The sequence below is a fragment of the Paroedura picta genome, chromosome 3 (genome assembly GCF_049243985.1).
Source record: "Paroedura picta isolate Pp20150507F chromosome 3, Ppicta_v3.0, whole genome shotgun sequence".
NCBI lineage: Eukaryota > Metazoa > Chordata > Lepidosauria > Squamata > Gekkonidae > Paroedura > Paroedura picta.
The window spans coordinates 168,993,036-169,004,391 of NC_135371.1; the positions used below are offsets into that span (position 1 = coordinate 168,993,036).

At 49.2% G+C, this 11,356-nt stretch overlaps 1 protein-coding gene across 1 annotated transcript; it reads left to right on the plus strand.

Moving 5' to 3' along the window:
- On the plus strand, positions 1-9,938 carry VMA22 (vacuolar ATPase assembly factor VMA22). The gene is made up of 6 exons (XM_077329384.1): positions 1-165; positions 1,956-2,084; positions 3,515-3,618; positions 6,370-6,482; positions 8,245-8,406; positions 9,576-9,938. Exons 1-6 carry the CDS (start codon positions 16-18, stop codon positions 9,689-9,691), a joined length of 774 nt encoding a protein of 257 aa, XP_077185499.1. The 5' UTR covers positions 1-15; the 3' UTR covers positions 9,692-9,938.
- The last annotated feature ends 1,418 nt before the right edge of the window (positions 9,939-11,356 follow it).

Consider the following 11,356-nt stretch of genomic DNA (forward strand, 5'->3'; position numbering starts at 1 on the left):
GGAAAGGCGGGAGCAATGGCTAAGGGGGCGGGGAAAGTGAGGCCAGGAGGAAGCAAAGGGACAGAGGGCGGTAGGAGGGCAGGCGTCTTTTCAAGCGCAGGGCAGTTCAGGGTCGCGGTGTTCTTTCTTTGCGGTCTCTTCTCGCGCCTGCGGTCTCCGGAGAGGGTAAGAAGCACAGGGGAGGTCACTGGAAAGATGGTCCCAAAGGTGTAAAATGGGGATGCCAACTTCCAGGCGGGACCTGGGGATCCCCTTGGAATTACAGCGCATTTCTAGACTAGAGAGGACTGTTCCCCTGAAGAAATGGGTGGTCCGGTGGATGGGCTCTGTGGCATTGGACCCCACTGAGGTCCCGGCCCTCTCCAAACGCCATCCTTAAATTTCCTGGAATTTCCCAGCCTTGTTATATAAACATCCTCTAGGAGCAACTTTTAAAAGAAAAGAATGTTAGGTTTCATCAAAGCTCTTATTTGAAACAAAGAGGGAGAGGAGAAAGAGCAACTAGTGCTGTTGGTTGCTCTGCAAAAATTAAATGCTATGCAGTATGTTCTGATTTGTGGTGCCAAGCAAAACTGATTAGATCTGGATTTTTAGAAGCTAAGCGTGGTTAGGCCTTGTTTGGTACAGTGTCCTCTGCAAGCTTGCAAGCTCTGCAAAGTTTTGCTTTTGTCTAGATCAGGGGTAGTCAAACTGCGGCCCTCCAGATGTCCATGGACTACAATTCCCAAGAGCCCCTGCCAGCATTCGCTGGCGAATGCTGGCAGGGGCTCCTGGGAATTGTAGTCCATAGACATCTGGAGGGCCGCAGTTTGACTACCCCTGGTCTAGATGTTAAAAGCAGGGAGGGAGGGGGAAAAACGTTTCAAGGCATGGTCCTATTGACTTTGGAGGTTCTGTTTGGTTATCATAGCTAATGGCTGTTGGTCTATCCGTCATTAGTTTGTGCAGTTTTTGTTTTAAAACTATCTTAAGATACAGGGAAGAAGAAAAGCTGGTTTTCTCTACCCCGCTTTTCACTCCCCAAAGGAGTCTCAAATCCTTCCTCTCCCCAGAACAGGCACCCTGTGAGGTCAGTGGGGCTGAGAGAGACTGCTGTGTGAGAACAGTTCTATCAGGACTGTGATGAGCCCAAGGTCACAGCTGGATGCATGTGGAATAGCGGGGAATTAAACCCAACTCACCAGATGAGAAACTGCTGCCCTTAACCACTACACCATTCTGGAACTATCACATCTTGTGGTTGTGATTTTCAGAAGTTAATTATGTGTTGTATGAATTAGTGTTCTTATCACTGACCAGGATCAACCACCTAGGCAGGACTCCCAACTTCAGGCTGGGAAATTCCTAGAGATTTGGGATATCCTGCCAGGAACAGCAGGATTTCAGGAGAGGGAGACCTCAGCAATGTCTAATGCCACGGAATCCACCCCCCAAAGCAGCCGATTTCTCCAGCGGGATTGATCTCTGTTTGGAAATAAACTGTAATTCTGAGAGCTCTCCAGGCCCTCCCTGGAGGTTGGCATCCTTGGTAGTAATGACATGACACTTAACACATTTCCTCTATTTATGCTGAAGGATAAAGTATAAGGGCAAACAATACTCTCTTTCTTCCTGGCATCAGTTTGAGGCTGCCAAGCAGCTGAGATGGCTGCTCTTTGTTCTTGACCCATTTCCTTCATCTTCTGTAACCTTTTGTAAAGTAACTTAAAATGGGACCTCATGACCCAACTTTAGTTGGCATGGAGAACTGACAGATGGCAGAATAGGCTAACATTGTGGGTTAGGTGTTTTGTTTTTTAATTACCTTTCACCTCTTCCACAGGGCAGGGGGAACGGATGTGGGCAACTGGGATTCGGGTGAACAAAATATTGATCTTGACAGGCCTTTGGTCTGGTTCCGTGTGGCTCTTCTTCCATCCTTAAATGGAGTTACACATCTTTTGGTTTCATTCCAGATGGCTCCGGCAGAGGACAGGGGACCCAGTGAAGTATGCAAGGAGCTGGACCAAACCATTCTTCACCTTTTCGATGTTCTGGAGTCGCTCCAGACCAAGAGGGAATCTTTTAACCGCTTGGTGGAACAGGTGAGACCTTGGTTCAGGGCTGCTTCCGGAAGAGTCTGGGCCTGCAACCTGTGGGGGTCGTCTTGTTTTCACCGAGACACATACGTTGTCCACCGCTGCTTATGGAGATCGGGTGCAGAAACAGACTTTGGATTCTGGTGGGGCCTGAAGTGGCAGATCACAGCTTTGAGTCCAGGGGCACCTTGAAGACCAACAAGTCTTCATTCAAGGTGTAAACTTTGGTATTTGTTTATGTTTATCACTAGGGGCCAAGCCCATTGAATTCAGGAATGCAACAGGCACTAGATTAGGGGAGTGGAGTGGAAAAACTCTGCAGATGGCCTGCCCCCAGGACTTGGAAAGGCTGCAGGCAACTGTTAGGGAACACACCGGCAGGGGCAGCTCTCACGCAGCAGGGATCTGCAGCCTCCGAGCCTCAAAGGGAAGTGGAAGGAGGAGGGGTTGGTCAAGGGTGGGGGATGGAAGGCGATTGGCTGGCTGCTGGACAGACAGGCAAGCTGGTTGGAGGAGGAGGCACTCAGGGGTGGGAGAGCTGCCCTGAGTGGGTGTTAAGTGCTGAGGACCAGCTCCTCCTCCAAGCCCTTACCAGAAATATATTCGGTGGAACAGATTAGACTTATTGACCTCTACTCTCCGGCCAGCCGGCTTGCGGCAAGATAACAAGATAATAAAACCACAAAACGCAATCAATAAAAACCCACCCTTTCCCCGGTAACCCTGTTAGGCTCCACCAAATTTAACCTGGCTTTAAGCATCAAAGTAGGTGCAAGGTGTTAAATTATTTAGTTGTTTAATGTTTAAAACATTTGGAGGAGGGGCCATCCAGATCTTCCTTGTCCCGGCCTCAACCAAACGCTTGGCGGAAGAGCTCCATCTTGCAGACCCTGCAGAACTGTGGTAACAGGGCCCTCAACTCTGGTTCTGGGAGATCATTCCACCAGGTAGGGGCCAGGACTACGAAGACCCTGGTACGGACATATCCTCAGATACGGGAATTTACCCGTCCACACGTATGGGCAGAGGGCAAGCCATAAATTAGTATGCAGCATGAGGAAGATGTTTTAACACAGGGGTAGTCAACCTGTGGTCCTCCAGATGTCCATGGACTACAATTCCCATGAGCCCCTGCCAGCAAACAGATTCAAGGCTGATACAAGAATAACAAGCTACGTTTATAAGGTTGTCCTTTGAGTTCAGCTCTGGGGGGAAACGCAGGGAAGAGAATGATAGTGTGAAGATCGGAGACAATTGGACAGATGCATCCCCAGTTGTGAACGTCAAAAGTAATCAACTGAGACATGTTGTTTTAGGCGTCTTTGTGACACTTCCTTTCCTCTCAACGATTTGGGAGAATTCTTGCAGGCTGCAATTCGTAGGTAGCCAGCGCAGGACAGCCTCACCTCTAACCTCCTCTGTCTCTTCATCCTCAGGGCTGGTTCTCCCTCTCCAAGTCCCGCTATGCCATGGGGAACAAATCAGTCTCTGCTCTGCAGTACGGCCACCAGATGACCCCCCTGGTGCAAGTGAACACGAGGTGAGAGCAGCGGGGGACGGAGGCAGGATCGAAGCCTGAATCTCAATACTTGGCTTTGACTTGAATCAAGGTTTTAAGACTTTCTGGTGGGAAGAATTAAGAAATAAAGGTCAGGACCCGGAGGAACCTCACCGGGCATGCTCTAAAGCCCTACCCACAATGCCCTGCGGTGGAAAGGGCATAAGGTGGAGAACCATATACACTGATCTGAGTTCTTAAGAAAAGTGGGTTTTTAAAAAGCAATAGATATATTCGCTGGCTAGGATCTGAGTTATTTCCGTTTTCCGCTGGATTATGTTTCTTGTTTTGTTCTTTGCTGTCAAGTCACAGCTGACTCACAGCACCCCCTGGGGGGTTTCCAAGGCAAGGACATTCAGAGGTGATTGCCTGTGCCTGCCTGCCCGTGGTGTTCCTTGGAGGTCTCCCATCCAAATACTACCAGGTCCAAACCTGCTTAGCGTCCAAGAGCCAACAAGAACACGCTAGCCTGAGTTATGCTGGGTTATTTGTGGTAACCAGTTCCTCATTTGCTGTTTGGGACAATTTTGGATGAATCAGAGAATCCTAGAGTCGGAAGGGACCTCCAGGGTCATTTAGTCCAACCTCTTGCAATATGCAGAAGATTCATAACCACCTGCCCACTCAGAGGGACCCCAATTCCATTCCCAAGTTATTAATCTGTGGCCAGACTGGCCTGGAAGAAGTTCAACTTTGCCATCCCAAAGTGGTGTCCGGCATTTCCCTGGGCACACAAGAAAGAGGTGGTTTCTGTAGTTCTGGGAAGCAACAGCGATTGTACGACAAGGTCTGAATTCAGCCGCCCGGAGCCCATGCTGAAAACGGCGTCAGGCCAGCACTAAGCTAGTTGCATCCGAGGCCAGGTCACCATGGCCTGCATTAACTGATTTCTACGCTTTATCTTTTTCTTTTATTTACTTCTGTAACATGCAGCTTGACAAAGAGTTCTGGTGAGCTCACACAATGTCATGTGTCAATTTGGCTGGTCCAAATGAAAAGCATTGCCCTTGACCCAGGCAACTCAGGCTAACCCCATCTTCTTAGATCTCGGAAGCTAAGCAGGGTCGGCCCTGGTCGATATTGGGACAGGAGACCATCGAGGCAAGCAGTGGCAAACCACCTCTGAACGTCTCTTGTCTTGAAATCTCCATGGGGTCTCCATGGATCAGCTGTGGTTTGATGGTACTTTTCTCCACTGAACTTCTATTGCAGGGACAGGACATTTCCTCTTGCGTCCTTTCGGCAACAGTAGGGCTCCCCCTGTAATGAATTGGCCCTATAAATGAGGCAGGCTTGATAGTTTAGCTTAGCGGTCCCCAACCTTTATAGGTTTGAGGACCGCCTCTGGGGGTGGGGAAAAGCTGGCGTCCCGAGCGCCGCGCATGCGCGGCAGTGCCCCCTGGTGGTGAAAACGCACATTCACGGACATGCCGCGCATGCGCGTTTTCACCACCAGAGGGCGCTAACGCGCATGCGCAGCAGCTCCGCGCATGCACGTTTGTGTCCGCCAGCGGCTGCGCCTACCTCTTCCCCCCCTCTCGCAGCAGCTAGCCTGGCCGTGAGCGAAGCGGCCTGGTTAGCTTTTCGCTGTGGGGGGGAGAGGCAGGCGTGGCGGCCCGTTACTGAGGCCTTTACGGCCCGGTAGCGGGCCGCGGACCAGGGGTTGATGACCCCTGGTTTAGCTGACTCTGTTGTCATGGGACGACTTGAGATGGCTTATCCACAGACATTGCCTTGAGCTGGATAGCTCATCAGATCTCAGAAGCTAAGCAAGGTTGGCCGTGGTCAGTATTGGGATGGTCCTCCAAGGAAGACCCGGGGTGCAACGCAGAGGCAGGCAGGGGCAAAGCTACCCGTGAATATCTCTCTGTAGGTTGTCATGAGTCAGATAGAACGCGACACTGCTCCCCAGCAGCAGTAAAATGCGTCACGTGGATCTTTTTTCTTGTTTTTGCTACCACTGGAGACATCTGGACTGGAACGGGACCCATTCCAGACCCACCCGACACAAGAGTTACACCAAAAGTCAACATTCATTCTTACAGTCATACGTCCATGCATGAGATCTTTATTGACATGAAACAGAAAGAGAGTCTAGTTGACAAGACGTATCGCGGTAGAACATGCAGTGGTAAAAAAATCAGCTAATCCCATAACTATAACTCCAGTGAGCAGACTGAACACTGCGTAGGAATCTAGGTACCTTCTCAATTCTCTCATGCATCGTGTCCACAAGAACATAGAGTCTTGTTGAGTCAGAAAGTTTAGAGCCCTCAGCTCAGAGGCTCCCAGTGTACAATTTATGTTGGAGCTCGTCGTATTACAGCCGTTCAGACCACGTTATAACAAGCAAAAGTCATCAGAGCAAAAAGTATGGTCATTAGGCATAATGCAATTAAGACAGATCTTAAAAATAAAGCTTAAAACGTCAAATTGTCCTCCTTCCCAATGTCGCGGTTTTACGGCAAACTTGGCAAACTGAATTATTGTGCTGTTCCAAGCCCTATTGACTTCAGTCTTGGCTCAGATGGGGGTAGTTCTTCATAGGGACAGTTCTGCTGATGTTTCGGATTCAGTAAGTGCTTAATGTCAGAGTGACCTCGAAAATGGCCATGGAATTGTACCCCTTTGTCTGCTCTGTAGCACTAAAATACTGGGATCCCTGCCCAAGGACGAATTGCTGCTCGAGGGAATGCTTGGCGTCTCATCTTTCTGTTTTTCTGCTCAACCTAGAAAGAATAAAGAGGGTCAGATGGAGTTCCATGTGGTCTCGGAAGCTGCAGATGCTTCAGAGCCCAGGGCTGAAAATGCAGCACCCGTTGAAGACATCGGCCCCGGTGACCAAGGTGAATGAGCACACCTAAAGGTTTTAAGACTGTTTGGAAGGATGAAGACATCAAGGTCAGGACTTGAGGGAGCCCTACCGAGTATGCTGCAGAGCCCAGCCCACAGCACCCTGCCTCCTCCTGGTCATTTGCTGTGTCTCCCATTGCTGACTTGCTTGCCCATTAGCTCTCCCTTGCTGACTTGCTCACCTCCCTTCGCCCCTGCCTTTACCTCTTTATCAGGTTGCTAAGCAACCATAAAAATGGCAGCCGAGAGCCCGTGATGTAGCCCTGCAAGATTTTGGCTTTACACCCTGTATTGTAAATGTTTCCAAAAATGTCCAGATTTACTGTCTTCTCCCAACCCCATTCAAATTTTTGTGCAAACCTGTCTGTTGTGGGGAGAGGAAAGGGAAGGCGACTGTAAGCCGCTTTGAGACTCCTTCGGGTAGAGAAAAGCGGCATGTAAGAACCAACTCTTCTTCTTCTTCAGTAATATCAGGGCTTTCTCAGCCTCACCCACCTCACAGGGTGTCTGTTGTGGGGAGAGGAAAAGGAAGGGGAATGTAAGCCGCTCTGAGACTCTTTCGGGTAGAGAAAAGCGGCATATAAGAACCAACTCCTCTTCTCCTCTCTCAGATTTGTAGAAAAATCTCCTGTATCTGTACATAGCCCTAAACTGTTGGTTTAACGATCTGCATCGCGGGCCATGTTGAAAATTAGATGTAATGAACCTCGCAACTCCCTGCTGAGCAGATATTAAAAGTGGAGGATTTCTTGGATCGTGGCAAGGAAAAATATAAGCAACAGAAATCAGCTTTACCCCATTCAGTGTCAGAACTGTGAATTGTAGCAGAATAAAAATTCTCATTCCGGGCCTCAGCAACTGAAGCAGTAATAACAGGCATACAAAATCAATCTTTTTCATTCTGCTACCCTAGGGATTTCATATGCTGGTATCCGCATCTTTTGGGTTCCCAAAAGAAATGTAAGCAAATAAAGAACGAAAACGCAAGAAAGAACCAAAGTGATATGAGCTTTGTAGTAGGCGTTTAGTAACTTCCTTTTTCCTCTTTGAAATAAGCATTTAATTAACGGTAACGAGAAATTTAATAACTGACTAAAATTTAATATTTTTACTGACACCTAGTAAGTCATTCTGTTACTAAGGAATGCACTATGCTTTCTGTATCTTTTTTTCCCCTGGCATATTAAATTAAAGATGTAAAACTGGCCACTGAGAAATTTGACTATGACCAAGCTCCGCAGTCAGAAGTCTCCGATACGTCGGAGCACGCTTTTATTTATGATTTATTTATTCTCTGATTTATACACCGCCACTGTGAAAGACTCGCAGCGGTTTACAATAAAATAATTAAAGACACAGAACCCTTAAAATCCCCAAGACATTAAAACACATTAAAAGATGGCTATTCGTTGGAGTTAACCCCCATCTCCTCCCCCCCCGTCCAGCTAGCAGTCCGGAGATCTTTCCTTAGGAGCAGGGGTTCTGATCTCACCGGCTCTAGGGGATCCCCTGATGCTAATTCCAGGACCTCAGCCTAGCCTCAACCATACGCCTGGCGGAAGAGCTCTGTCTTACAGGCCCTGTGGAAAGCTGATAACTCTGGCAGGGCCCTTAGCTCTTCCGGGAGCTCATCCCACCAGGCTTCCTTGAACCTTCTGGGGAAAATCTGCTTCTTGGCTCAGGGGTTCATGTGGGAGGGCTGCATTTCTCTTCTCCGAGCTGCCTGTCCTCCAAAGTATCCTTTTAATATTTCAGTTTTACGACGGCGAAAAGGTGCAGGGAAAACAGAGGCTCCGGTCCAACCGCAGGAAGAAATCTCTCCGCCTGCCGAAAACCCAGGGAAGCAAGATCCTCTAACTTGGTTTGGTATCCTTGTGCCCCAGAGCCTGCGACAGGCGCAAAAGACCTTCCAGGAAGGTGAGAATCGGTCACCGCCCCATCCAGTCTCACCTTTTCTCCTCCCCGCTCTCCCCCATAAACCCCACCCCAGCAGAAATATGACACAGTAACACGCAGGGAGCATATAATAATATAGAATGTGTTGCCAGATAGGTGCAGGGGCTCAGGGGAAGTGTAGTCCATGTCCCAATAGAGCCGTCAATTCCTCCCAAATTTTCAAGTTGTGAATCGGTTATCAACTTGGCTCTAAGTTCATCAAATTCTAGAGTCCTTACTATGACTACGGTTCCAGAATTTGATGAGCTTGGAGCCAAGGTGATAACCGATACACTACAACTTGGAAACATTGGAAGTCTCAGAATCCCTGAAGAAGACAGGGAGAACGGGGAATTGGGTAATTCACGAACCCGTTCTGATTGCGTTCAAATGAGAATTGAAAAATAATAGAAAAATAAATGAATATTTGATTTGACTTTATGTGCCTGTGGAATTCCATTTTGAATCCTTGGAGAGAAGGAGGTTGAGAGGGGACATGATAGCCCTCTTTCAAGCATTTGAAAGGTTGTCCCTTGGAGGAGGGCAGGATGCTGTTTCCGTTGGCTGCAGAGGAGAGGACACGCAGTAATGGGTTTAAACTACAACGATATAGGCTAGATATCAGGAAAAAATGTTCACAGTCAGAGTAGTTCAGCAGTGGAATAGGCTGCCTAAGGAGGTGGTGAGCTCCCCCTCACTGGCAGTCTTCAAGCAAAGGTTGGATACACACTTTTCTTGGATGCTTTAGGATGCGTTGGGCTGATCCTGCATTGAGCAGGGGGTTGGACTAGATGGCCTAGAAACTCTATGATTCTATGATTCTAAGCAGAGGCTGGACAGAGACTTCTCCTGGATGCTTGAGGCTGATCCTGCATTGAGCAGGGGGTGGGACTGGATGGCCTATCTGGCCCCTTCCAACTCTATGGTTCTATGATTCTAAGCAGTGGCTGGACAGAGACTTCTCCTGGATGCTTGAGGCTGATCCTGCATTGAGCAAGGGGAGGGACTACATGGCCTGTCTGGCCCCTTCCAACTCTATGATTCTATAATTCTGGAGATCCCCGGTTTGGCCAACCCTGCCCTCGTGTGAGGGGACCTGAGTGGTTTCCTAATGCAACACTGAATCCAACCCACCTATCTGTCTCCCCCAGGGATCCGCTTGGCTGCAGAAATCGCCTCGATGCAAAGTGAAATAGAGGCCGCTCAAAGACGGTACCGTGACTTGCTGGAAGAAAAACGACGGCTCTTAACCAGCGAACGGCCCTGAGCGGCTAGAACTCCCTCTGCCTCGAGACGTCGCTGGCAGCCTGTATTTATTGGGTTGCCTCTCTGGAAGACCTCCCAGCGGCTTGTCTTTATCTGTACAGAATGTTCCGACTGATAAATAAGAACCTTTTTTACGTCAGCAGAAAGCCTGCCCATAGGAATTCGTTGCCTGCGGGTTTTGAAACTGCGACATTAGCTGAAGACTGTAGTCCAATGGCTGACTTCTGTCAATAAACACATCAAGAGAACCTTGCTGCGGCAGACCAGTGGTCGTAGAATTGTAGAGTTGGAAGGGGCCTCCAGCGCCATCTAGTCTGACCCCATGCACTATGCAGGAACTCACAACTACCCACCCACTCAGTGATCCCAAGATCCCCGGTGATCCCCCCCATACACACACAAATCTTTGATTCTAGCTTATCCTGGAGGAAATTCACCTACTAACCCACAGTGGCAATGAGCCTCTTGTGGCGCAGAGTGGTAAGGCAGCTGTCTGAAAGCTTTGCCCATGAGGCTGGGAGTTCAATCCCAGCAGCCGGCTCAAGGTTGACTCAGCCTTCCATCCTTCCAAGGTCGGTAAAATGAGTACCCAGCTTGCTGGGGGGTAAACGGTAATGACTGGGGAAGGCACTGGCAAACCACCCCGTATTGAGTCTGCCATGAAAACGCTGGAGGGCGTCACCCCAAGGGTCAGACATGACTCGGTGCTTGCACAGGGGATACCTTTACCTTTAACCCACAGTGGCAATTAGGAATTCCCTGGGTATGCAAGGAAGGGCCACAGGAGACAAACTCTGACACATCCCTTCCTGCCCACCGACTTGCAATCTGCCTAAGTTCATAAAATCAGCATTTCTGTCAGAAGGCTCTCCAGCCTCTGCTTAAAAACTTCCAAAGGAGGAGAACCCGCCGCCTCCCGAGGAAGCCTGTTCCGGAACTTCTTCCGGATGTTTAGCCGAAAATTGTTTCAAATTAATTTGTACCCATTGATTCTGGTCTGACCCTCTGGGGCAACAGAAAACAACTCTGCTCCATCTTCTCTAGGACAGCCTTTCAAGTATTTGAAGATGGTTATTATCCTGTCTCAAAGAGTGGCCAACCAGTTCCTTGGGAAGACCAACACCAGGGCGGAGAGTCTGAGGCTTTCTCCTGAGAAGAACATCCTAAAAGCCCTGCTGGATCAGACCAGCTCTGCTGGTGAACCTCCTGTTGGCACCTGGGTTGGGCCACTGTGTTGGACTGGGTGGACCATTGGCCTGATCCAACATGGCGTCTCTTCAGCAGAGATGCTCTGTATTCTTGGTGCTTGGGAAGGGGCACAGTTGGAGGTCTTCTGGAGTTCTGGCCATGCTGCTGGACCTCCTGGTGCCCCCTGGGTTTGGGCCACTGTGTGACACAGAGTGTTGGACTGGATGGTCCATTGGCCTGATCCAACATGGCTTCTCCTATGTTCTTAATATCGTTGGTGGACCTCCTGTTGGCTCCTGGGTTTTGGCCACTGTGTGACCCAGAGTGTTGGACTGGATGGGCCATTGGCCTGATCCAACATGGCTTCTCTTATGTTCTTAATATCATTGGTGGACCTCCTGATGGCCCATGGGTTTTGGCCACTGTGTGACACAGAGTGTTGGACTGGATGGGCCATTAGCCTGATCCAACATGGCTT